The sequence below is a fragment of the Macrobrachium nipponense genome, chromosome 23 (assembly GCF_015104395.2).
Source record: "Macrobrachium nipponense isolate FS-2020 chromosome 23, ASM1510439v2, whole genome shotgun sequence".
Taxonomy (NCBI): Eukaryota; Metazoa; Arthropoda; class Malacostraca; order Decapoda; family Palaemonidae; genus Macrobrachium; species Macrobrachium nipponense.
Genome location: NC_061090.1, coordinates 72,700,154 through 72,727,874, shown reverse-complemented (window position 1 = coordinate 72,727,874; position 27,721 = coordinate 72,700,154). Strand labels below are relative to the sequence as shown.

Here is a 27,721-nt window from a genome sequence, read left to right as displayed (position 1 = left end):
GAGCAATAGTGAAGTGGCTAAGTGCAGTGACAGTGCCCCTTGTGTAGTGGAGGGTGCGTCAGATCGCCTTATAACGCCTCTAGGTCTAGACCTCTGTCGAACTCCCCAGAACCAAGGGAGAGGGCATGTCGAAAGCCGAAGGAGGGTTACAGGGAACCCCACCGATCTGGCGTGCCTTCGGCAGTTTCTGATGAAAATACCCAGACTGCCAAAGTGCGTGCACATGCACGAATCCTGAAGGATTGCTTCTCGTCCTCCGAGGCGTCCCTCCCCGCACAAGGGTTTGGAGCTCTCGGTAAGGACCTCGCGCCCTCTAAGAAGCTTTATAGAAGAAGGACGCTTCACGTCCCTTCTCCCCTCGTTATGTGTTTCAGTGAGAAGTAAGAAGGCGCCAAAGTTGCCTGATCACGTGTACTTCTTTTCCACCAAGAAATAGGAAAAAGAAGGCAGTTTCTCTGCGCTTGTTTTGACGCCTGTCAGGAGCGACGCGTTTTCTGCACGCTTATTTGGACGATCGGCGTTGAAACAGGACGCTCGGATGGACGCACTCACCAGTGGACGCCGAGCGTCCTCGCCAGTGGCCGCCGAGCGCGGCACGCCAGGACGCCGAGCGTCCTAGCCAGTGGACGCCGAGCGTCCTCGTCAGTGGACGCCGAGCGCGCACCAGGACGCCGAGCGTCCTCGCCAGTGGACGCCGAGCGCGCACCAGAACGTTTCTGTTGAACTCTTCAAGCTCTTGTTTAAGATTTGAGCCTCAAGAAAGTGAACAGAACTTCGTCTTCGAAACCCAACAAGACCTCGGGTTTCGTGAATTCAAGAGGTCTCTGTCAATATTATATTGCTTTTCGCAAAGGTGGATGAGGTTAAGGAAAGCTCAAGGGAAGATCTCGTTTTCTCTACCTCAGTCAAGACTTTGAGATAAGACAGTTACGGGTTATGTAAAGGCTCGACGTCCTGAACGTCAGGATTTTCGCAACGTTCAGTAGGATTCTTGCAAAGGCACTCATCAAAAGGACGCTCTTCAGGAAAGCGCAGACGAGACTTCCTTTGCCATACTGCCAATAAATTTAAAGCTTTTTAGACCATCTGAAATTGTTTTTCAGATGAATAGATTTTTGTTAGTTTCTAGTCGAGACTTCCATGCCGATTGAGGCATCGTCGTTCTACCTACCGTAAGCCCAGTCTTTTAACAGGATTCTTGTCCCTTCCTTGTTTGAGACGGGAATCGAAAAATAAAAGGCTCGACTTCCTGGATTACGTTTTGTCAATTCAGTGACTTTCCCCATTGACAATATACTATCGTTTTGTCAAGTAAGTGGGTCTCCCCTCATTGACAAAATATCTCTCTGTACCGTTAATGGGTTAGTTCTCATTGACAAACATCTCATTAACTTGATATTGCGTAAGCGAATAAGGACAAGGTTCGGAAGAGCTCTCCTTCCTCATTCGCAGACTCGTACAAGAAATAGACTTGTAGACTACGTCAATGAACGCTTATGTCCAGTATCTTAAGAAGCTTGAGATGTCTGCTTCGATTCTCTAAGTTTTGTTCATGAAACTTGCCTGTCTATATGTATGTAGCTGTATTTCCGAATTCAGCTATATATATGTCTGCCAGGTAAGTATGAACAAACTTTATTGTGATATAAATAAAATTTTTTGCCTTGCGTTATTTTACTACTGGTTGGTTCAAGTCATACACGCTTGCTGTAGTTACCTCTTCGGATGGCAAACCGAGAGGTCCTATTGTCTACTATTTTAAGGACATTTAATCGTCACTCCCTGCAGCCTTCCAGGAGTTTCCGATTTATCTTTTACCGTTGTATGGTAGTGTTCTGACGACACAAACGCATCTATATATTTAGCGTTTTCTGTTTCGCTTAAATATACCAGCTTGAGAGTCTCTTTTTGTTCAAAAAATAACGGACCTATTTCTTCGTAGAATAGGGTAGCTGGCAACCCAGACATAAAGTTAGAGACGACGTTCGTAAGCTGCTGCTGCTGCTGTGTCTGACTGTCCAAGTTCCAACCGAGCCACCAGTAACAGATCGTGCGCTGTCATGCGCTGTAGGTTACGTCTCTCTCTTCTGCGGGATTGACTGACTAACCGTATCTCTGTGCTGGCGGTTACGTCTCCTCTGCGGGATTGACTGACTAACTGTATCTCTGGTCCTACAATCACGGACTTTAGCCTAAGATTGAGGGGATTTCTTACGTGAAATGAATAAACGTTGCATTAGTTTTGCCTTACTATGTTCAACAGAGTTATCTCTTAATCCTTTCGGTGCTCGTTACCGCACGGTATAGAACTACGAGTCTACCGCAACATTGCACTTTTATATGCTCTCCTGCTTAGGCAAAGCGCAGCCTTATAGGGAAGTAAGCATACTCGGGGAGGGAATGGATGAGCTTGCTGGGGACCATTTCCTTCCTGAAGAAGTTTGTTTCCCCGAATAGACTGCAATTCAGACCACAGTTTTTTCCTACCGGGAAACTGAAATATTATTCAAGATCTAGGAATATTCTGAACATCTCTCAGTGCGTCATGATAAAAAGAAGGTGCGGACATCTGGATAGTGTTTCAGATGTCCTGGATCTAATCTGAAAGAAGTAAATGCAATTCGTAGTCCCTCCAGTCCTCGAAACGAGTTTTTGGAACCAGTGGTCCACATCAACTCTGATATTCCACAGCTCTCTCCATCATCTTAAGAAGTATCGTTCTCTCGGTCCCTGCTCGAGTTTACGAGAAAGAGCCTATTATAACAACAGGCGTAGAATGTAACGATCATCTAGAGGTCGTTACAGGATTGCAAAAGTCCGTACGAATCGTCTCGATCGACGGCAGCAACGATAGATTACTAACATGCTAGGTATTTTAATTAAGTGGTGTTCTTTTATGGTTGTCTGAGAGGGTTATTTCCTCTTCAGTATGTGAAGTGTAATGTGTTACGTTAGCTTTGTGAGTGGTTCAGGTGGTCTAACTTATCCTAGCATGAATGCCCCTGGTAAGAGAGGGCTAGGGTTTCCTGTCAACAAATTGGTCCCATCCAGTTGTCAGACCCTTGTTATTAGCTTTCTCAAACAAAAACAGGTCACATCCTAGTTGAGAGCTACTAAGGTTTAGCAGGCTAAGAGCAGGACTACGAAGTCAGCTACCTTAGCAGGTAGGAACTTAATAAATAATTTAAAAAATTAGTTAATTTTTGAATTATGACGATGTTGGCTGTCTGTGACCCACCTCCAAATGTGTCAATCAGCTATATTATATACCTGCCAGGTAAGTGTCATGCATAAAAATGATATTGTTATGATACAATCAAAGTTTTATGCATACTTACCCTGGCAGTATATATATTAAATTCCCACCCTCCTCCCCTCAGGAGACAGGGTTCAGAGAAAAATCTGAGGAAAACGGGAATAGTTCCAAGTACCAGCGCCACGGGAACGTGGGGGAGATCACCTGAACTACCAGTGGTCTAGCGGTTGCCGAGAGTTTTGAAAATTCTGCCAGTGCGAACAGACACAGAGAATGTTGTTTGACAGATTTGCATCTGTCAAACAACAAAGACCTTCACGATCATTGAGGTCTGTGGAATCTCGATTCTAGCTCACCATCTACTTTTTGCCTCGCCTGTTTTCTCGGAGTCAGACACTCGTGCGAGATCAGGCGACATATATAGCCCTGAGTTTCTTATTGACGAAGTCGATTGCGGGAGGGCGACGTTGGGTTGCGTTGATACACCCCCAAGGTTTGCTTAGATTGAATCGCCCAGGCAGTCCAGACACTCATCCTTCAGCTAAGAATAGTGCCCTTTTTGGTCTTCAGGGTACAGCCTTGCTGTCCTTGATTCGTCTGACTGGTCAACTGGTCGTTCACCTGACTTTAGTACAGACTGTGCATTTCCCGGATCGAAGCTTTCAATATGGAACTTAGACGTATCCTGAAGTTCGTGATGTCAAAGCATTCGAACCTCTCCTGCCTGTTAACTTCTTGTATGTGATCAGGAAGGCCTTCTTCTAACCACCCTAGATACGACAAAGAGGGTTAGTGAGATTTTAAGCCATCGTCACAAGTTTTGGCTTTAGAGAACACAAGGAGGTGTGCTCTCTAAGCCTTTTCGTTATGGCCTAAGAATGGAACCTTTTTGTCCTTGGGCACAAGTTAGTGGGCAGGAGCCAGAGAGAGTCCTGTGCCCTGTCAGGTCTCTCAAGTTTTATCTACTTAAAATCAAGAAAGTCGAAGTCAGTCGGGCAATCTGCAGTGTTCCGAAAAAGACCAGACTTGCCCATATCGAAGTACACCCTGGTTTTAGGGTTAAGGAGTTCTTTCAAAAAATGCTCCTTCATTGTGTTTGCACAAAGATTTGAAAGCTTTTTATCTGAATGCTCACGAGGTGAGGGCGCGGCCTCGGAAGCATTTCAACAGAGCATGGCACTCTGCAACATCCTGAGTACCTATGTTTTAGCGAAGCAACTCTGGGTTCACTTCACACTCCCTGCGAGATGTGAAGATGGCATATGAGATCTGCTGCTCGCTAGGGCCATACGTTGTCTGCAGACACAATCTTGGGGGCAAGAAGTACTACTCATCCTATCCTGTAGAAAATGGTTAGGAAGAGCTCTTAATTTAGTTGTGGAGTCGCTGACAACGGCGACTTCTTAACTCTGAAGCCTTAGTTAACACACATTAACTTTGGCTAGGTTGGTCAGGTGGTGATATATATAATTATATATATATATTTTTTTTTACTTCTTAGCCCTCATGGTATGGTCAATATGGTCTAGTCACATTGTGGTCACGCCCCCGTTGACAGATCATCTGGAGTGCACCAGCTTCATAGGTCTCTACCTCGCTGGCAACTCTAGTAAAGCAGAAGCAGACTTGGGTGACAGTAATCACGAAGTCGGCTATGCTAACAGGTGGAACCAAGATGTAAATCATCTGCATGCATTTGTGTCCCAAAATCCTTCTATTTCTGTCCTTCCCACCTCCAACGGTGGGGTTCAACTATATATATATATCTGACAGGTAAGTTCATGAGCAAAATGATATTGTTATGATACAATAAGTTTGTTCATACTTAACTGGCAGATATATATATATTCAAGTACCCACCCACCTCCCCTCAGGGGACAGTGGAAATAAAAATTATGAATAGAAAATGGGAATGGTTCCTGATACCCGCCTCCCAGCGGAAGAATGGGTACTAACCACCTGGCCGACCACTGGCGTGTGTCGGAAGTTTTTTAAATTCTGTCGGACTTCAGAAAATACAGCTATATATATACCTGCCAGGTAAGTATGAATAAAACTTTATTGTATCAACAATATCATTTTTGAGAATTCCTGAGGAAGCGAACACAGTTCCCTTTCGTTTGACTACGGGGAGAGCCTGGGATTGGGAATTCGAAGAGGACAAGACCCAGTTCCAGAATGAGAGGGTACCAATTGCTCTTCGGCCAGTCTGGGGCTACTAGAGCTACTTGACCCTTGAACGTCCTGAGTTTGTTCAGTACCTTCAGGAGAAGATTCACTGGAGAAAGACATAAATCTTCTCCCAGTTGTTTCCAGTCTATGGACAGGGCGTCCGTGGCATAGGCCAGAGGGTCCAGGTTGGGGGCCACATAACATGGGAGTTGTGGTTCGCTTGGGATGCGAATAAATCCACTTGTAGACCTGGAACCCTCCGGAGAATCCATTGGAACGAACTGTTGTCCAGTGACCATTCCGACTCCAGAGGAACTGATCGGGATAGAGCATCTGCTATGACGCTTTCTCACTCCAGCTATATGGGTGGAGGAGAGGTGCCAACTGAACTTGTCCGCCAGGGAAAAGGATGGCTACCATGACATGATTCAGATGTCGTGACTTGGAGCCTCCCTGTTTACACAATGGACTACCACCCTTGCGCTGTCTAAAACTAGCTTTATGTGGGAGTTCTTTGGCGGACGTAAACCTTTTTAGAGTCAATAACACTGCCATTGCTTCCATACATTTATGTGAAGCTGACGGAACTGGGGTGACCAGGTTCCTTGAACCTTCTTGAACTGAGAATATCCTCCCCAGCCGCTTAATGAAGCGTCCGTGTGGATGGTAATCCCCGGAGGAGGAAACTGAAGGGGTACTGATATTGACAGATTCTTGACTTTTGCCCAAGGGCGTAGACGATTCCGCAGAATCTGTGGGACTGAAGACAATTTGTCCCTGGACCTGACATTTGCTCGTGAGCGCCAGATCTGGTTAGGTCTTTCAGTTTGGCTTTCATCAAGATGTTTGTCACTGATGCAAATTGGAGTGAACCCAGAATCCTTTCCTGGGTTCTCCTTGAAGCAAGTTTGTGTCCTAGAAATTGCTTTACTGACTTCGCTATTTCTTTTCTCTTGGCTGATGGAATCGACAGAGTATGGGAGGATAGATTCCATTGAATGCCCTCCCAGCCACTGAAAGTTTGACTCCGGAGTGAGTCTCGATTTTGTCCTGTTTATCTTGAACCCTAGATATTCCAGGAACTGGATTACTTTCAGTGTTGCTTTGCGACATTCCTCGACTGTTGGAGCCCAAATTAACCAATCGTCGAGATACGCTACTACATGATCCCCTTGCGACCTTAGTTGTTGGACGACCACCTTCCGCCAACTTCGTGAACACCCTGGGTGCCACGTTCAGACCGAAGGGAACTACCTTGAAGGAGAATGCCTGATCTCCTATCTTGAAGCCCAGATAAGGGCGAAAGTGTCTTGCAATATGGGAATATGATAGTATGCGTCTGTAAGATCGATAGAGGTGGTGACGGCCCCACGGGGAGTAAGGTCCGCACCTGCGAGATGGTGAGCATCTTGAACTTGTCGCAGCGAATGGCCAAGTTTAAACGGGACAAGTCTAAGATTACCCTTCTTTTTTTGTGAGCCTTTCTTTGGAACGCTGAACAAGCGCCCTTGAAACTTTAATCTGTTGACTCTCGCTATTGCTCCTTTCTGAAGGAGGTCCTCCGCATACTCCGTCAATTCTTTGGATGGAAGTTGAAGGAAAGGTCTGGGTGGGGGCGGATTCGCAACCCAACTCCAACCCAGGCCTTTCGACACAATACTTTGTGCCCATTTGCTGAATCTCCACCGATGGCGGAAGAGAAACAGCCTCCCTCCTACCTGGAAGTTCTCATTGTTGCTGGTAACCTCCGCGGCCTCCCCGGAAGTGTTTTCCTCTATATTAAGGGACCTTCCTGATCCTCTCTGACGAAAGGATCGCTTACCTCTGCCTCCCCTACCCGAGCGGTCATACTGCTGAAAGGCCTGGCCTTCGACACCTGGTTTGAAGGCTGGGGAGACAGCGTAAGAGGTGGAAGGTTGAGGCTGGGGGGAAATCACAAATAGATAGGCTGTGATTGGGCCTTGGAGGTAGAGGGTTGGGCCGCCTGCACCAACGGAACAGCCGAAACAGGCTGGGCAAAGCGTTGTTGTTTCTTTTGGTAAGGCTGGAAACGTCTGGGTTTCCTCTGAGCCTTACCCCTCACTGCTTGGTCTTGGCGTCTCTTTGCAGTGAGACCCCAACGATCCTTAAGGCTTTGGTTAAGCCTTGTAGCTTCCGCCTGGACCTCCTTTACCATTGCATCGGGGAAGAGGTCTGCTCCCCAGATGTTTGATGAAAGCAACTTATTCGGTTCATGCCGAATAGTTGCTTCTTGGAGGACATGCTTCCGACAATTCGTTCTGGCTGTGGCGAACTCAAACATGTCAGACTGTACCGTTTGAGTCAGTGACTTGGTGATAAGCTTAAAGAGTGGCTCGGAACCGTAAGCAATGGTAGCCACTTCTGTCATGGCCATGGTGTTAATAGACCTGGCTAGCCTAGACTTGGCCTAACAAACTCCGCCTGAATGAGGCTGTCCGGAAGTCTAGGACAGCTTCTCACCAAACTGATCCATAGCACAGTCTGGTTTGAGTTTGCCCGCCGAAAAAGTGTTGGGCAGGTCTTCCCACAATTCTCCGGTTGAGGGAAGTAAAGGAGATGTGGGGTCCGCTTCCTTTAGCTGTGGTAACGACTCCCCCTTTTGGGCCGCTGGGATAGTGACCGTAGCGATTTTGGTAAGGAAGGGAAGCGGAGTTCCCTCTTCCATTGTGAAAATGGTGAAGGGACTCTTAAAGGGTTGAATCTTCGTGTTTGAACAATCCATGTCCTCTAAGCACTGAGCCATTCTCTTTGAGCCTGGTCACGTGAATAGAGGACTGTCTCTTTAGGGACCTTGTCATCTCGCGTCATGGCTGCGTCAGTGAGTCTGGCGTAGCCAATGAACGGCGGCTGTAGACCCTCCGGGTAGAACTCGAAGTCCTCAATCCTTCGAGTTCCACACTCCGGAATAGAAATAAGCCCGTCCTGGAAGGGGGCGTATGACGCCACCCTCCAGGGTTGTTCATAGAGAACGGAGGCAGAGAGTCATGGGTGGCAAGCTGAGCTATACCTGTGCCGAAAGGTGGGGGAGTAGCTAGAGGAGCCTGGCTAAGTTCGGCGATGATGTTATCCTGGGAGGTGATCCTGTCGGACAACCGGGAGAACATCTGCTCCATACTGTTTTTGAGAGAACCGACCAAATCCCCCATGTGTTGTAACAGACCAGCATTGGGATCCAAAGCCGGAGCTGCTGCGGTGGTGGTTGGGTAACTCTGAACAGGTACCAAGGGGAGAGGAGAAACGGCTGACTCCGCCGGAGTATGTGATCTCTCCTTGGAAGACCTACTACTTGAGGATTTGGAGCCGGACCCAGAAGCTCTAGACCTCTCTGCTCCGGGGTTCGTAGCCGGAGACTTGCGAGATGTTGACGCGACGACGTCTTTTTGGACGACCGACGGACGTCTTACTTAGGGTTTTTCACAACCGTCCCTTGTCCTTTGACCTTAGGTCTTACGGAAGCATCAGGAGAAGTATAAAGGAGCTCAGCTCCTGTAAAGCCTTGGAAGGAAGCTGGAGAGTTAGCAGGAGTAGAAGACCCAGTGGCGCCCAAGGGAAGCCCTTGGGCGTCCAACGTACCTACCTCGACCAACAGGTCGTCAACACCTACCATTGGTTCAATATTCAGATCCATGTTCGCGACTTCCGACAGATGTCCTGGCCTGGTTCACTCAACGAAGCGGCGAGCTGTTGCTGAATCGCCGCCATAGTCGGGGCTGCCTCTGCCGGGTCGACGTAACCCGTTGACTTGCCGCCGGGGAAGATCAGGACAGCCAACCTCTTCTCAAGAATGTAGGGCTGTCCCTTGGCGGCGTTCTTGCCAAAAACCGCCGACCCAAGCCCCCTCAGGTTGCCAGGGCGGTGTCTCTAACAGCAGGAGCCTGGAAGAGAGGGTATTTGTTAGTTTTAAGTTTAAACTTAAGATTAAAACTTAAGTAATAGGTTTAGACTAAAAACATAGGGGATGCGAGATCCCATATAAAACAAGCTTAAGTTTAAAATAAGAGATTAAAATTAAAGTTAAGAGCTATAACCTTGTAGGGATTAGCGAACGGAGTTGGGAATACTTACCCCGTCTACGAGCTGGCTCACCAGATCGTAGCAAATAGTGCAGGTCTCGTGAAACCAGACTTGAAGATTCCCGTGCTGGAGTCGCGCATGGAGCATGGATCTGCAGACTTCATGCCCACAGGGGTCCTGGAGCATGGCATTGCATCCTGGATGCTCCCAGTTGGTGGTCTGTAAGTGAAAAGATACATGAGCATCCTAAAAGATATCACTTACAGGCTAGAGGCTAAAAGAACTCCGCTGCATGCCGGAGCGCGAAAAAATTTTGGGCATAACCCCTCCCTTACCGCCTGAATAGGCTAGGACCCCGGAGAGATCCGGTGTGTAGGTAACGGAGGGATTGGCTTAAGGTAGCTTAAATTAAACTTACTATAGTTTAAATTAAATACTAAACTACTTAAAACCTAAAGCCATAGAACGTACCGGAATAAAAATCCGGTGCGCGGCTGGTGTTCGTGTCGCGATATCAGCGCGACGGGGTTGGTTAGGAAAGACCAACTGTACGCCTGCAGTCCGCCCGCCAGGGTGAACTAGCACCTTTCCACGTGGATGCCGGAGCTCCGGTAAATTAAAGAGCACCAGTAAGCTGGGAAAGGGCGAGAGGGCGAAACAGACTCGAGCTAGCAACGGAGCGACGGAGTAACGACGGAGGGGGGAAGGCCAGTCCCCCCCCCTTAGTCATCCGAGCGCGCCGTGAAGCCAGAGAGAGGTCGGGTCCAGTCTGGGTCTGTCCAGCCCCCCCTACCTACTCCCTCCGCCATAGGGAGGAGAGGGAGGCAGGCACGGGATTGTGGGGAACGAGCGAGGACAGACCAACCCTCCCCCCCGGCCCTATGGAAGAGCGGGAGGAGGGAAAGGTGACTGGACAGGCGCCTGGCTGCTCCGTGATCACGTAGTGACCACGGAGCGGTAACATGCAATACAATGACACAATATAGCCTAGGATAAAGCAACCAACTAATCAGAGAGATGCTATAGAGAAGCAACCGAACTGAAGAGCGGAAGCAATAGTGGTGGATACCAATAATACATACCTAGGCTACGTGAAATGCCAGACGCCGTAGGCTAACCTAAAATATAAATAACCAAAATCACTTAACGTAAAGAAAGAAAATAAATCAGTAGGAGAAAAAAATCCAGGCGTGTACGACTAACCCGAAAGAAAGTCTACCACTCAAAGCTAGCCGGGGCCGATACTAAGAGCTGTGGCTAGGGTCCTGGATGGAAGATGCCTACGCAAGGTGTTAAGAAGAAGCCATGCATGCATGACATAAAACCAAACCCAGTAGGCTGGACCCCTAACATAAAATAGATAACTAACAATAGAGCGTAAGGAAATAAGGGAAGGTTCTGGTATGGAATGAACAAGAACGAACCCGCCACGAGGCAGAACCATGCTGCCATGCTTCCGACCAAGAGCCCGTATTTATACCTAAAAAACGGCAAATACTGACTCAAGGGCGGAAAAAACTCAATAGCAATAACAACTGATTACTTAACTTAGCTGCTGCGATGGCTGTACGCTCCATGACTGATAAATCCAAGATAGGGGCACAAAAAACACAGAGCAAAAAAGGGCACGTGTGTACGCGGTGCGCTAACTGAAAAGGATGGCCACCAGAGGCGCAGCAGTCGGCAGCATGGGATGGAGTAGTAGTAGTTGCTGCCCACTCTGTGGGTCGGCTCCCCTCTAGTGGGGGTTTTGTAGTGGGAGATTTCTATTGGCAAGTGGTTCGTGGTAGTGGTCTCACTCGCCATAGTGTTCATACCGACACCCTCTTGGAGGGTGAGCGAGTCAGTAGTACTGACCTTTTCTTTATTTTATTTATTCTCTGGTATGTGTTAGTACATTTACCTTAGAAATAATGGATTAAAGGATATTTCGCGCAGCGACACGAACTGAGCCCAGAAATATTTATTCGGACGACTGTAATTAACCCCCAGGTGCCAGTACTAAACACAGAGAAATATATTGGACGCCCCAATCCCTAATGGATGTCGTATCCGCGGTTACGTTCCTTGCAGTTTGTGCAGAAGTATTCTTTAGAATTACCCTGCAAGAAATGTTAGGCCACCGCGGATTGCTTCTGTAGAAATACCGGCAAAGGGTAAAACGTTACATGTATTTTAAAGAAAATTCAATATGGGGTAAACAACCTCAGACGATCCAACATTATCGCGCTGGCCAGGCCTCATTCACTCGATATTTAATTGGTGAAAAAAGAATACAATTACAACTTTAAGCATACCATGCAAAAGGATGATGGTTCGTGCTAGCGAAGTCGTGCTATCAAAAGGAATGGTAAACAAAGCGCTAGTTGTAGCAGTAGCTGGTAGCGGGGGCCTAGAACGGCTCCTCTGTAGATGAGGGATATTGAGAAAGGAAGAGACTAATTGGCAGGGGACCTCTGGTAGTGGTTTCACTCCCCCCAGATACCATGCCGACTCCTTGAATAAAGGTGAGCGAGCCAGAACACACTCTGGCACTACCATATAGCTTTTTCTCTGGTATTTGTAGCAATACTTATACCTTAGAAATGAGTGCTAAAGGAACCATTTCACGGAGCGACACAGGCTAGGCCCAGAAATTCTGAGCTACATAATTACTTGGTAAGTAAATGGTAGCCCCAGGGAAGGGCACACTGCATTACTAATGAGACAGGCGAGAGCGCAGTTCAAACTTGCTCTTAAGCACTGCAGGTTAAATGAAAAACAACTAAGAGCCAAATGCAATGTCTAGAAACTTAGAATCTGGTGATTATCCTCGTCTTTGGAAAGATAACCAGTCCTTAAATCCCGAAACTAAAAAGCTATCACAGAGAGTAGGGGAAGCAGTCGGAGACAAAGCTATCGCAAGTATGTGGGGTGATCACTTCAACAATATCCTGAATTGCATAAATGATCAAGATTCCCAAAGGGATGAAGATAACCTCCTTACTGACAACATTCAGTTTCATTTTGCAGACCGTATTACACCAGGTAACATCAGCGATGCCATAAACAGCCTACCTAATAATAAATCGCCCGTCTGTGATGGTCTTCCTGCAGAGGCCGTCAAATTCTGCCATCCGATAATTTACATTTTTATACATTCAACTTACCTGTCAGATATATACTTAGCTATTAGACTCCGTCGCCCGACAGAAATTCGAATTTCGCGCACACGCTACCGGTAGGTCAGGTGATCTACCTCCCTGCCACTGGGTGGCAGGAATAGGAACCATTCCCGTTTTCTATCAGATTTTCTCTGTCGGCGCTACTAGCAACAACGTTGTTAGTTCCTCTGGCTGGATTTCGTTTTTTGCATCGCAATTGATCTTCGTTTGGACTTTTTGGTGACGTATTTGGATCGATTGTACTGGCATACGCTATTGTGGACCGTTTATTGGATTTGGTTTGGATTTTTCAACATGATTTAGTATCTGCTCCTGTTGTAGATCCGACGGATTCTACATCGGAAATTGCTAATCTCAAGGCCGCCCTTAAGAAAATGGAACAAAAAATGGCGGCAATAGAAGGTAAGCATAGTGAGATAAATAGTGCAGTGGATAGTGATCTAAGTGTCCCCAGTGCAGTGGAGGGGGCGTTTGATCGGCTTCACAACGCTCCTTAGCCTAGACCTCTTTCAAGCTCCCAAGCCCAGAGGAGAAGGAATGTCAAAAGCTGTACGGAGGTTGTGGAGGATCCCCACCACTCAGACGTCCCTTCGGCAGGTTCTGTAACACCTCAGACTGCCAGAGAATGCTATAGGAAAAGCGTTCTCTGTGAGTGTTTCTCTTCGTCGGAGAATTCATCTCCCAAGAGAGGTTGGAGATCAGCGGATCTTTCCTGCCCCCTGAAAAGGGGCTGGAATGAATCCCGTTTAAACTCGAGTCCTGAGCCTTTTCCGGAAGATTTGCCATCGGGAAGTAAGAAGGCTAAAAGTGTGTTGCTTTCTCCTGCAGATTCGTGGGAACCTGAGAAGGACCGTTCTCCTTCCCCTCCTTTGGACACTAACAGAGAAACGACGAGAATCTTACAAAATGTGCAGGATTCAATCGCTTCTCTTGTGGGAGTTCTCTCTAGAGATCCTCCAAGAAGGAAGGATTCTTATCTTCCTATTAAAAAATCTAGACCTTCCTTATGTCAAGTTCGTCCGAAAGATTTATCTTCATCGGACAACGATTCAGACTCGTCAGTTTTTCATAGACCTGTCAAGATTCTTTCTCCTATCAGGCGCGAGGCGCCAGCCAGGCGTGAAGAGCCAGCCAGGCACGAGACTTCAGAGGAGAGAGAAGTTTCTTCAAGACAAGAACAGTTCAGGCGCGAGGCGCCAGCCAGGAGCGAGGCGCCAGCCAGGCGCGAGGAGCCAGCCAGGCGCGAGGCGCCAGCCAGATGCGAAGCGCCAGCCAGGTGCTAGGAGCCAGTCAGGCGCGAGGCGCCAACCAGGCGCGAGGCGCCAGCCAGGCGCGAGGGAAGTGCAAGGGAAGAAAACTTCTAGGTCTGGCAGTCCTTCTCCGACCAGGAGTATTTCTCCCAGGGAAACTAGATCCCCGGATAGAACTCGTTCCCCTACTAATCTGGAACTCGAAGACGTGTCCGAGGAAGAGGTTTCTACCAGCGAAGGCCTTTCCAATTATAAGGTTTTAGCTTCGCTTCTCCTTCAAGAGTTCGGAGATTCGCTAAGCCCTGCAGCTCCTCCTTCTCCTAGATCACTCTTTTCCAGTACGAAGACGCCCAAGTCCTCTTCGTTTCTGAAAATGAAACCTGCAATATCCATGAAGAAGGCTCTTCAGTCCTTGGATTCTTGGATGGTCTCTAAGAAAGAGTCCTTAAGAACGGTATATTGCTCTCCTCCCTCCAAACTTGCAGGTAGGAGAGGTATCTGGTACAGAACGGAGGAAGCTATGGGCCTGATGCTTCCTTCTGCTGAGTCGGACTTTTCAAGCCTTGTAGAGTCTTCAAGAAGACACTCCCTTAACTCGGCAAAGGCATCTTGGAGCATGTCCGAGTTAGATCAGCACCTAAAGGGACTTTTCCACGTCTTGGAAGTTTTCAATTTCCTGGATTGGTCCCTTGGGGTGCTGGCGAAAAAGACCCGAGATCCAGACTTTCTTGATCCTGAAGTGTTGCACAGTATCTTGTCGTGCATGGATAAGGCTGTACAGGATGGTTCGGGAGAACTGGCATCTCTTTTCGGGTCAGGAGTAGTAAAGAAGAGATCGCTGTTTGGTTCTTTTCTAACCAAAGCGGTATCTCCATCCCAGAGGTCAGCGCTTCTGTTCGCACCTCTGTCGGATTACCTGTTTCCTTCTCAGCTAGTGAAGAACATCTCACGGTCACTATCTGAGAAGGCAACACAGGATCTTTTGGTACAATCTACCAAGAAGAATAGACCAGCAGTACCTATTGTCAAGAAAACGACTCGTACTCCGATTGTGCCCTTTCGTGGAGGCGCCTCAACTCGACCCCCAACGAAAAGGAAGGCTTTTGATAAACGAGGAAGGTCTTCCTTCCGATCGTTTAAAAAGTCCAAGTAGCAACTACGTCCTCCAAACACCTGTAGGTGCCAGGCTTCGAAACTTTGTAGAAGCCTGGTCCGTGAGGGAAGCCGATCCCTGGACTCTGTTCTGGAGAAGGGGTACATCATTCCCTTCCTAGACAGACCGCCTTTGTCAACATCTCTGAAGGAATTGTCGGCGAAGTACAAGGACCCTGTTCTGAGGGAGACGCTTCTTCAGACGGTGGTAACGATGAGGAACAAGGAAGCAATAGAAGTAGTGCAGGATCCGCACTCCCCGGGGTTTTACAACCGCCTTTTCTTAGTCCCGAAGGCTTCGGGGTGATGGAGACCTATCCTAGATGTAAGTATTCTGAACCGATATGTGGAGAAGAAGAAATTCTCCATGGAGACTTCAGCTTCGGTTCTTTCAGCCCTGCGTCCGGGAGATTGGATGGTCTCCCTGGACCTTCAGGATGCTTACTTTCATGTTCCGATTCACCCATCGTTGAGGAAGTATCTCAGATTTATGATACAAGGAAAGATCTTTCAGTTCAGGGCCTTGTGCTTCGGCCTCTCCACTGCTCCTCAGGTATTTACGTACCTGATGAGGAATGTGGCCAGATGGCTTCATCTGAAAGGGATAAACATCTCTCTGTATCTCGACGATTGGCTAATCCGAGCCAAGTCGGAGAAACAATGTTTGGAGGACCTGCAAACAACATTGAACCTAACGAAATCTTTAGGATTGCTCGTGAATCTCGAGAAATCACAGATGATCCCCAGCCAGAACTTAGTTTATCTGGGGATTTGGATGGATTCTCGGGGTTTTCGGGCTTTTCCTTCCCAGGAAAGACTCGTTCGGGGCTTACAGAAAGTCTCGAACTTCCTAGGGAAAGAACGAAGTTCAGCGAGGGAATGGTTAAACCTTCTGGGGACCCTTTCCTCCCTAGAACAGTTCATTTCCCTAGGAAGACTCCACCTACGCCCTCTTCAATTCTTCTTAAGAAGAACATGGAATTGGAAGGAAGGGCAACTAACAGACACGTTCACGATTCCATTAGAGGTGAAGAATCACCTAAAGTTGTGGCTGATACCTCTGGAAAAGAACGAGGGCATGCCTCTAGAGGTTCGGAACCCAGACCTAATCTTATTCTCAGACGCATCAGAGAAGGGATGGGGAGCGACTCTTGGAGCAAGAGAAGTGTCAGGCCGATGGAAGAAGGAACAGGAAGCCTGGCATATAAACGCCAAGGAACTGTACGCAGTTTTCCTAGCTCTAAAGTTCTTCGAACCGCAGGTCAAAGATCAGGTGGTACAGGTCAATGCGGACAATACCACGGTGTTGGCCTATATCAGAAAACAAGGGGGGAATCACTCGTTTTCCCTATACGAGATAACGAGAGATCTGTTGTCTTGGGCAAAAGAGAAGAACATTACCCTCCTTACGAGATTCGTAAAAGGAGAGAAAAATGTGAGGGCGGACAGACTCAGCAGGTCAAACCAAGTTCTCCCCACAGAGTGGACTCTCCACGATCAAGTGTGTCAGAGCCTGTGGTCCCTGTGGGGCAGACCACAGATAGACCTGTTCGCAACCTTCCTATCCAGGAGGATAGAGAACTTCTGCTCCTCGGTGGAAGATCCAAGAGCAATAGCGGTGGACGCCATGCTGCTGAATTGGTCAGGCCTAGATGCTTATGCCTTTCCCCCCTTCAAACTGATAGGAGTAGTTCTAAAAAAGTTTGTGGCTTCAAAAGGGACGAGACTAACACTCATCGCCCCTTTTTGGCCGTCTCAAGATTGGTTCACAGAGGTACAGGAATGGACAGTGGACTTCCCAAGATCTCTTCCAAACAGGATAGATCTTCTCAAACAACCCCACTTCGAGAGGTATCATCAAAACCTCCCCGCTCTCGCTCTGACTGCCTTTCGACTATCGAAAGACTTGTCAGAGCGAGAGGCTTTTCAAGCAAAGCTTCGAAAGCAATCGCTAGAGCCCGAAGATCTTCAACCATTCGGGTCTATCAATCAAAGTGGGATGTTTTCAGAAGATGGTGACCAACATTGCCGATTTTTTTATATTCCTTAGAGAGGAATCCCATTTATCGGTTTCTACTATCAAAGGCTACCGAAGTATGCTCTCTGCGGTTTTTAGGAACAGAGACTTAAATTTAGCAGAAGACAAGGACCTTCACGACCTAATAAGATTGTTCGAGACCTCTAAATCCATATCTCCTCGTACTCCGAGCTGGAACCTGGATGTGGTGCTTAAATTCCTTTCATCAGAAACATTTGAACCTCCTCACCGGGCTTCGTTTAGGGATTTAACGAGAAAATGTATTTTCTTGCTATCCTTAGCGACAGCTAAAAGAACTAGTGAAATCCACGCTCTTGATTCTCGAGTGGGATTTAAGAAAGATTCAGCGATTTGTTCTTTCCAGACTCTGTTTCTGGCCAAGAACGAAAATCCTTCAAAACCCTGGCCCAGGAGTTTTGAAGTGAAGGGTCTTTCGAACCTGGTGGGAGAGGAAATTGAAAGATCTTTATGTCCGGTAAGAGCTCTTAAGTTCTATCTAAAGAAGAAGAGTGAACTAGGAGGATGTAAACGAAGTCTATGGTGCGCGGTTCGCGATCCAAAGAGACCTATGTCAAAAAATGCGTTAGCATTTTTTGTCAGGAGCATTATTACTGAAGCTCATGAAATATGCACTGATGACTCATTTAGAACTCTTTGAGTGAAGGCTCATGAGGTAAGAGCTGTAGCCACATCTTTAACATTTCATAAAAACATGTCTTTGAAAGACATTTTAGATGCGACTTACTGGAGGTGTAATTCAGTCTTCGCATCTCACTACCTTAAAGATGTCAAAGTAACCTAGGTCCTTTCGTATCAGCGGATACAGTGCTGGGACTTGGAACACATACCGATCCTTAAATTTTACATATTTTTGTTTATTTATTTGTACGTAGACCTTCCTTTTGAGATGGGTTCTTGGTTTTCTACTGGCAGGAGTGCTTGATGTTGCGCAGGCGGCCGTTGCTTTTGTCAGTAAGGAACGGGGAATGCATCTTATAAGCTAGGTTGTACAAAATTTTTTTTTTTTATCTTTTTGTACTTTTACGTGATACGTACGTATGTTTGTGATTTGAGTTTTTGGTTGTTTGCAAAGAGTTCGGGGATAACTCCTTGCAATCTTAGAACTAACACGGGTGTTAGGTTAAGGTGATCGGGATCGGTGTTGTGCTCCTTGAATAAGGTTCTTGTCAAGTAAGTGGATCAGCACCCATTGACATAGTCCTTCCAGGCTCTGCCGAGTAAGTGGATAAGACCCCTTTGGCAGACCTACAAGAACTCTTAGCCATAGATCAATATCTCGCTGAGGCTCTTGAGACTTAACAGACTCCTGGATAGTAACCATGAAGTCTTCAGTCTAATCAGGTAGGAACCAAGGTTTTATTTATTTATTACCTACAATGTATGTTGTGATTCCTGTCTAAATCAGTAATTAACTGTCTTTTACCCTCCTCCAATGGTGTGAATCAGCTAAGTATATATCTGACAGGTAAGCTGAATGTATAAAAGTGATATTGTTATGATACAATAAAGTTTTATACATACTTACCTGGCAGATATACACTTAGCTATTAGACTCCGTCGCCCGACAGAAATTCGAATTTCGCGCACACGCTACCGGTAGGTCAGGTGATCTACCTCTCTGTCGCTGGGTGGCAGGAATAGGAACCATTCCCGTTTTCTATCAGATTTTCTCTCTACCGCCTGTCTCCTGAGGGGAGGTAGGGTGGGCAATTAATTGTATATATCTGCCAGGTAAGTATGTATAAAACTTTATTGTATCATAACAATATCATTTTGCTAGCTGCCCTATTCAATGCGTGCATAATTCACCGGTTTCTCCCAGACTCCCTACTCTTAGTCCATTTATACCATTAATCAAAAACAAGCTAAAGGATGCAGCTGACCCTGGCAACTACCGGCCGATTGCTATCACTACGATCGCATCGAAGATACTTGAGTCTGTTCTACACACCACTGACAACCAGTTCGGGTTTAAAGCAAACCACTCAACCGACACCTGCATCTACATACTGAAAGAATTGCTGAATTACTACCTATCATCAGCCTCTCCTGTTTTCCTTTGTTTTGTGGATGTGAGAAAAGTATTTGACAGAGTAAACTACCTGAAGCTGCATAAAAGGGGCACACCCCTGTATCTAATTGGCATTTTACATTGCCGGTTCTCCACACAGCAATTCTGTGTCAAATGGGGTAACATATTATCTTACACCTTCGGCTCCCTAAACGGGCTTCGGCAAGGGGGCATTCTCTCTCCATACCTGTTTAATGCGTACACAGATGCCTTGAATGTCAAACTGAACTCACTCCCAATCGGATGCACTGTCAATGAAACAACTATAAAAAGCCTCTGTTATGCTGACGATATGGTTCTGATTTCCCCATCAGTCCAAGGTCTCCAACGACTCATCGACACTTGCCGCCAATATGCAGAGGAATTTGATATAATCTATAACGAAACCAAGACCCAGTGCATGTCGCTGCTCCTGAGATCGCTTAAGCATATTGCAGAACCACAAATTTTCCTCGGAAACCATCGGCTGGAATTTGTGCACGAATTTCCGTATTTGGGTCACATTATCACCGACGACCTAAAAGATACGGCAGACATTGAACAGAGGCGTTGTAAACTATGTGCAACTGGCAACATGATTGCAAGGACGTTTGCCTTCTGTCACCGAGACGTGAAACTGCTGCTCTTCCGCTCGTACTGCTACAGTATCTATGGGTGTTCCCTCTGCACGAACTATACCCGAGAGACCATGAGACGCATCACTGTTGTGCACAATGACATTCTGAGACACCTCACAAACACTCCCCGCTACCACTCCGCCACACAAATGTTCATAGAAAACCGCCTGGACAATTTAAAAATCATTGTTAGGCGAACAATGTCCAGTTCTGGTAAACCCCGAGTGAGAAACAGCCAGCAACTCGCTCATACAAAGCATCCTAAGGAGTGAAGCAAGAAGAAGATCTAAATTGTGGGAAAGATGGGAAAATGAGGCCTTTGTCCCCTAAAGGACTTAATCTCTGTATTGGCAAGATGTCATCTGCAGTTTTTGTCATTATTACATTTATTGCTGTTATTTTAATTTTTCTTAATACTGTGATTACTATCAAGTTAAAGTTTTTTTTTTTTACATTCAATTTTTGTACTTAGCCCTCTTTACCTGACTACTGTAACCACCTAAGGTCTCTAGTTGAAATTTAAGTTATATAATTTGTGCACTAGCTGTTATTACTCTTAATGCATTTTTTTCTCACCAATATTATTACTGTTATTACCAGTACTATTATGATTACTAGCTTTTATGCTACCTCAGCTATTTTGTGGATAAGTGCCGATTATTCATTTTCTTTTTCTATTTTATCATGTCTCATGTATCTAGATTGTGTATGTTACTGTCTGTATTTTGTATATTCAATGTATATGGCCCTGAGCTGAAATAAAGCATATTATTATTATTATTATTATTATTATTATTATTAGTATTATTATTATTATAAATAAAATGTTTTTTATTATAAAAATAAAATTTTTCCTTGTAAAGGCTTCACCTGAAAAATTAGTTAATGACAGCTAAGCAAATTTATGAGGATTTAGTACTAACAGATTTTTATTTACTTTCATAGCCTGAAATGGCATTAAAACGAGGATTGGAAGAAGAGGAGGAGGAGAAAGAACGGACTGGGCGAAAACGAGGGAGACTAGAGGCTAGAGGATTAGGACCCCTTCCTCCTTCTCATTTGAATTCCGTATCACATGTGACTTCAGCCCGTACTCAGAAAATTATTGAAGAGAAACTTATGGAACTAGAGGAAACAGAATCAGGTGAAGGTGTAAGTATTATAGTTATATACTTGTAACAAATACAGTTTTTTATAAGTATCTTACCAAGTAATTACATTTCTTTTAATTCCACTCGTCGGAAGTTAAAATTTTGAAATTTGCAGGTCGTGCTATTTTGTTTTGGGTAGGTGACTAACCCCACCCACCTTCGGGGAAAGAGAGGAACAACCAGCAAAAGAGCTTCAATTTGTTTAAGCCAGCTGATGGCTGTACATCCAGTTATTAGCAGCAGCTTGGTTTGGAATTCGTTGCTTTCCTATTATATTTTTCCTCAATTGGTGAAGTATTCTTATTTTGGTAGCCCATTGGCATATTTATAGTTAGGTTTCTTGTGAATCTTTAATAATCAAGATTATGAAGTTTTTACCAATTGTGGCTGTAGTTGACTTTTTTTGGAATGTCAGGCTAAAGTTCAACTAGCCTGACATTCTGTGACTCCCATTCCCAGTCCTCCATCTGTGCAACCTGCTCCTTCCTTTACCTGGCTCTCTTGCCTCCGAACCCAACCCCATGGCCAGTTTTGAGTTGAAAATTGGTGGGGCGTATTGAAATAATAGTGGAATCCATTGTCTAAATAGTGTCTTCTGTGAAAGTCGTAATGGACAATAAAAGTGACTCAGAGTGCCCAAAAGCACCTAGTGCTGGTGTGTTAGATGTGGAGGTGGCTGCCCAGCCCTCCGATTCTCTTAGGCAAATGTCAATGTCATACTCCCCAAAACCTGGGAGGAGTCAAACTGGCAGCCTAAGGGAGGTTGGTGGGGTCTGTCCCTTCTAGTTGCCCCATGGTTGGACCTGCTGATGATTCCCAGGTTGCAGCAGAGCTCCACTGGAAAGGGGTTTTTATTGGACGGTCATAGCCTTTCTTCTAGTCCCAGATGCCAGTGGCGCTTTGTGGATATATCACGTCCCCTTAAAAGGTATGCTATGAATGTGTTGCATTCTCCTCCAGTGCCTTGTCAAAGATTCAAGGAATCTCTTTGTAGCCCTCACCCATCTTGCGCTCACTGGGATAGTCCGGAGTAGTTTTCATCGGTGTCTCCTTTAGTGGGGAGTCAGAGTGTGGCTTCCAAGTCCTTCTTCTTGTAGGCACTCCTCTTCTTCAAGAGACTCTTTGCCCAAGCAGCCTCCAGTGCCTTAGATCCCTCTGGCGGCCTAACTTCCTGTAGTGTCTGAAGTTTCCCTCATTGTCAAGCTCCCTGTTTTGTCCGAGTGCCCCAGAATTTTACCCTTGGAGTGGATTCTAGATCCTCAAGTCTGCTTGGGTCTCTGGAAGGTATTGGGGACTCCAGTACTTGATCTGTTTGCCACTTCCATAAACAATCGGCTCTTGTTGTTCTGCTTGCCAGTCCTGGATCCGTTAGCCTGCTTAGGCAACAGATGTAGTGTTGCAGGACTAGTCAAACAAGTTCTTCTATGCCTTCCTGCTTCTCAGTAAGGTGAGGCAAGTAATCAACAAATTACAATCACATCGGAATGTATCAGTGATTTTAATCACCCCATTTTGGGCATCAAAGGAATGGTTTTCAGACCTTTTAGACCTCCTGACAGACATTTCAAGACTGCTACCTCAAAAACATTAGTTACTCGAACAACCCTACTTCAGGCAGTTTCATCAGGGGTTATCTACTCTGGCCCTGACAGGTTACAAACTGTCAGAAAACTCCTTAGAAAGGAGGGTTTTTCAAGATCAGTTTCGCAAGCAAATGCTGAATGTAGACAGCAGTCCTCTGACAGAGTATATCACACTAAGTGGGTAATATTTAGAGTCTGGTGCAGAAGGCACACTCTCTCATCTACCAAGACATCTGTAGCAGAAATAGCAGATTTCCTGCTAAATTTTAAAACATCTAGGAACCTGTCGACTTCCACGATCAAAGGTTATGGGGTCATGTTAAGCTCTGTCTTCCAACACAGAGGAGTAGGCCCCTTTTTTACTCAGGATTTGTCTGATCTGATTAAATCTTTCGATACCATGAAACAGAAGGAGGTAGCAGTAGTGTAGTATATTGAGCTGTACTTTAATACTCATTTGAAAATTGTGCCTCACCTCTAGCACCACCTAGCAGGACACCTTGTAATCATATACATGTTCAATAAAAAGAACTCAAGTTGCAACTTGGGTTTGCATTAACCCCTGATGATTCTTTTACTTTTGCACTTAATAAATGGAGTTGCCCCCTGATACACTACAACTAATTTCGTTGCGACGAGTTTAATGCACGAATCTGTGCAAGGATGGCGTCTGCACTGCCTCTGAGGAAGAGTGGTTCAGCTACTTGGAACAGCTTCAGTGCTATTTCACCGTGAAGTCTGTACCAGATGACAAGAAAGTTCATTTTTTGATTTGTGGTTTGGAGCCAAAACAGTACATATCAAGTAATGAAAGATTTAGTATCAACAGCTATGCCAGTAAGCAAAACCTTTGATGAAGTTACAACTTTACTTCGTAATCATTATTGTGGTAGTAAGAATCCATGCGTGGAACATACAAAGTTTTGATAGCTACTAAGGAAAGATGACGAATCTCCACAGTCATTTTCAGTTTGATTGAAACATGCATCTCGTTTTTGTGAATTTGGTACAGCTTTGGATCAAATGCTTGTAGATTAGCTGATTGTTTTTGTCCAATCAAAATTCATTGCAAATAAACTGCTTGAAGAAAGTAATGGGTTAGCCTTATCATTTGCCAAGGCTTTGCAAATAGCTGAGGAGGCTGAAGTGAACGAAAAGAACGCATCAGTGTATGCCAGTGGCAGTTGTTCAGTCAATGTAAAACACCAGTAACATGTGTCAATGCTGTAAGTTTTGCAGGAAATCGGCCAAGGTCAGTGCAACGAAATATTAATGTTTCTAAAGCTGCAAATGCATGTAATAATTCCAAGAATGTACAAAACTTTATTGTAAGTAGGCCTAGTGGTAAAAATGTCAGTGAAATGAAATGTTACCATGTAATGACAGTAGACACTTGGCTAATAAATGCAGGTATAAGAGTTTCCAGTGTCAGACATGTCATAGATAGGTGTCATATTGCTGTTGTATGCACAGATGGTAAAGTTTTAAAATGTCATCATTCAGTTGAAGTAGGCATAGGTGAAGATGAAAGTACATATAGGCCTAGGCAAAACAAAATTAATTCTGCATGTAGTTTTATGCCTAACCATGCTTTAGTTGTGCCTAAAGTTAGTGATGAACTTTTTGGTAGCAGTTTGTCAGCCAAGGGGATAAGCCTAATGCCTGTGAAGAGTATGAAATTTTTCATTTGTGTAAAGAAGGAATTTTTGATTTGAGTATGAATGTAAATAAAGGGATTTTGACGAAGGAAAAATCTATTTCTGGGTGATTGGCTCGTGTCGCCCTATGAAAGGATCCTTAATATCATTCTTTCTAGGTAAAATTAATCTAAAATTACCAGAGAAAAACAAAATTAAGAAAATGTCAGTAAAACTGACTCGCTCACTCTTAAAAAGAAGTGTCGGTATGTAAATATAGGGGCGAGTGGGAACACTACCACGAGACATTCACCAATTAGAACTTCCAATCAGAATCCCCACAAGAGAGAGCTGATACCAACGGGCGATGCGGCCGCTACTACTACTACTAGAGGACGCCACGGACAGCAGCGCCCCTAGCGGACATCCTTAATCTAAAAACATCTTGTCCTGCATGGGGGGTAAACAATACAGGGTGGGTTTCATAGGGCGACACGAGCCAATCACCCAGAAATAGATTTTTCCTTCGTCAAAATCCCTTTTCTGGGCTCAGCTCGTGTCGGCCTATTGAAAGAGTACCAGAGAAACAGACAAGATGGGAAAAAAAAGGACAAATGAAAAAGCAGTTGTAAAAACGAGGGATATAATAGTAAATCAATTACAGCTACAAACTACGTACTTAAGCCTAACTTATTCTAACAGTAACATAAAAGAACGTTAAGTAATGTAACGTATTAAAATTACAGTAAACATAGTAAATTATAATAATGCAGTGTAATATTAACAAAATAGATTTACTTAGAAAATTATTTACAAAATATACAAACACATTGTGTCCTACCCTAGCATAAAAATAAGGGTAGGTACACTGAAGTACATTATCAGTACAAGTGTGGATGTCCCTAGCAAAAAAATAAGGGACAATCCACTAGTATGATTCAGCGGCTAAGGCTAGGATATCCGAGTAGCATGGCGATAGGGTGAGGCATGTTGGATGAGGTAGGTAGAAAGGAGACCTGGATCTGTACTACGACTACTATACAGTATCAGGAGAAACAATGTTTCCCGCTGCTACTGCTGCTAAATTTTAAAGATTCCAAGGACTTTAGATAATGACGTTTAAAGACTGTCGGGGGGATTTCCATCCAGGTATAACTTTTTAAGATCCTCAAAGTTCATATGTTGAAAGTAATTAATTGAGGTGGCTACTCCCCTGATATCATGTGCTTTTGGGAATGAATCAGGATTGGCTTGTTTAATGAAGTAAAGGATTTGTTGTCTAATACCTTTTTACTGACAAAGTACCACCTTTTTCTCTCATGAAGAGAGAACCTGAGGATCTTGAGGATGTACGAGATAGAAAGGCTCTTAAAGTTGATACTGGGGCAGAGAGAAGGATCTTGGGGAAGTGGGATGACTTTCCAAGGGGGCCCACCTTGCAAGAGGATCCTCATTTTTAGCTAAAAAGCTACGATCCGGAGCAAGCAGAACTTCTCCTGAGGGGAGGAATTCCACATGACCCGCATCTCTGGATAGAGCCGACAGTTCTGAAATTCTAGCTCCTGAAGCTAGGCTTAATAAGAATAATGTCTTTCTAAGAAGCATTATGAATGTACAAGACGAGTTGTCAGTATCTGAAGCTAGTTTGAGGACATCATTTAAGAACCATGAAACTGCAGTAGGCCTTTGAGAAGGTCTAAGTCTAGCACAGGCTTTAGGAATAGACGTGAAATAAGATTCAGTCAGATCTATCTGAAAACCTAACTGAAAGATCTTCTTCAAAGCCGATTTATGAGTAGTAATAGTGCTAGCTGCTAAACCATTTTTCAAACAAGGATCTGAAAAAGGATATAGCTAAATTAAACCTGTCATGGTTGTAGTGTTTGATTCTTTCAGGAAAGATGCTAATTTTTTAACAGCTGAGTCATATTGTCTAATGGTTGACTCTCTCTTATCTGATTCTAGGAAGAGAATATTTTGTGGATCAATATTAGCATCTTTATTAGCCGCAAACTTCATGAAGTCCATAAAGTTAGGGTCTGAAGAATTCCTGAGGAAGCGAACACAGTCCTCATTTGTACTGATTGTGACAGCTTGGGATTGGGAATCCGTTGAGGTCGGAGACCCCAATTCCAGAAGAAGAGGATACCAGTTGCTCTTGGGCCAGTACCGGTGCAATCAGAGCTACTATTCCTTTGAAAGTCCTCAGCTTGCTTAAGACTTTCAAGAGAAGATTCACTGGAGGAAAAACATAAATTTTTCTCCACTGATCCCAATCTAACGACAGGGCGTCCGTGGCATAAGCCAGAGGGTCCAGGTTGGGGGCCACATAGCAAGGGAGCTTGTGGTTCGCTTGTGAGGCGAAGAGATCTACTTGGAGACCTGGGACTCTCCGGCATATCCACTGGAATGACCCGTCGTCTAGGGACCATTCTGATTCCAGAGGAACTGACCGGGACAAAGCGTCTGCTATCACATTTCTTACCCCCGCCAGGTGAGTGGCGGACAGATGCCATTTGTGTTTGTTTGCTAGGGCAAAGATGGCTATCATGACATGGTTCACATGCTTGGATTTGGACCCTCCTCTGTTGATGCAATGAACTACCACTGCACTGTCCAAAACTAGCCTTAGATGAGACTTTTTCGGGGGAAGCAGTCTCTTCAAGGTAAGAAATACTGCCATTGCTTCCAGAACGTTTATGTGGAGCTGGCGAATTGAACTGACCAAGTCCCCTGAACCTGTTTGAACTGAGAATATCCCCCCCACCCGGACAGGGAGGCATCCGTGTGAATGGTTAACACTGGAAGGGGATATTGAAGGGGTACCTGCTTGGCTAAGTTCTTTACTTTTGACCATGGACGGAGTTGATTGCGAAGGATCTGTGGAATTACTGACAACTTGTCTCGAGATTTGGTGTTTGCTTTCGATCGCCAAACTTGATTTATATCTTTTAGCCTTGCTTTCAGGAGGATATCTGTTTACCGAAGCAAACTGAAGGGACCCTAGGATTCTTTCCTGGTTTCTCCTTGATGTTTGTTTGCATTTGAGAAATTGCCTGACAGATTTTGCTATTTCCTTCCGTTTGGCCACTGGAATTGACAGATTGTGGGAAGACAAATCCCATTGGATTCCCAGCCACTGAAAACGAGACTCCGGGGTAAGTCTGGATTTCGTTTTGTTTTATCTGGAACCCGGAAACCCCAGATGTTCCAGAAAGTGAACTACCTTTTTGGTGGCTTTGAGACATTCCTCGACAGTTGGTGCCCAGATCAACCAATCGTCGAGGTATGCTGCTACCATGATTCCCTGAGTTCTCAATTGCTGTACAACCACTTCTGCTATTTTCGTGAATACCCTGGGGGCTACATTCAGACCGAAGGGCATCACTTTGAATGAGAATGTCTGATTTCCTAGCCTGAATCCTAGGAATGGGCGGAAGTGTCTGGCTATAGGGATATGATAGTATGCGTCTGTAAGATCGATGGAGCATGTGACGGCTCCACGCGGAAGTAAGGTCCTTACTTGCGAGAGGGTAAGCATCTTGAACTTGTCGCAACGAATGAAAGAGTTTAG

General features: G+C 45.3%; 1 protein-coding gene across 1 annotated transcript in view; it reads left to right on the top strand.

The window, feature by feature from the left end:
• Positions 1-27,721, top strand: part of LOC135201611 (beta-catenin-like protein 1) — a 143,867-nt gene that overhangs the window by 18,362 nt on the left and 97,784 nt on the right. Inside the window, exon 2 of the mRNA XM_064230669.1 lies at positions 20,722-20,928. Within this exon, the coding sequence (XP_064086739.1) occupies positions 20,722-20,928 (207 nt within the window). The remainder of the gene's footprint in view (positions 1-20,721; positions 20,929-27,721) is intronic.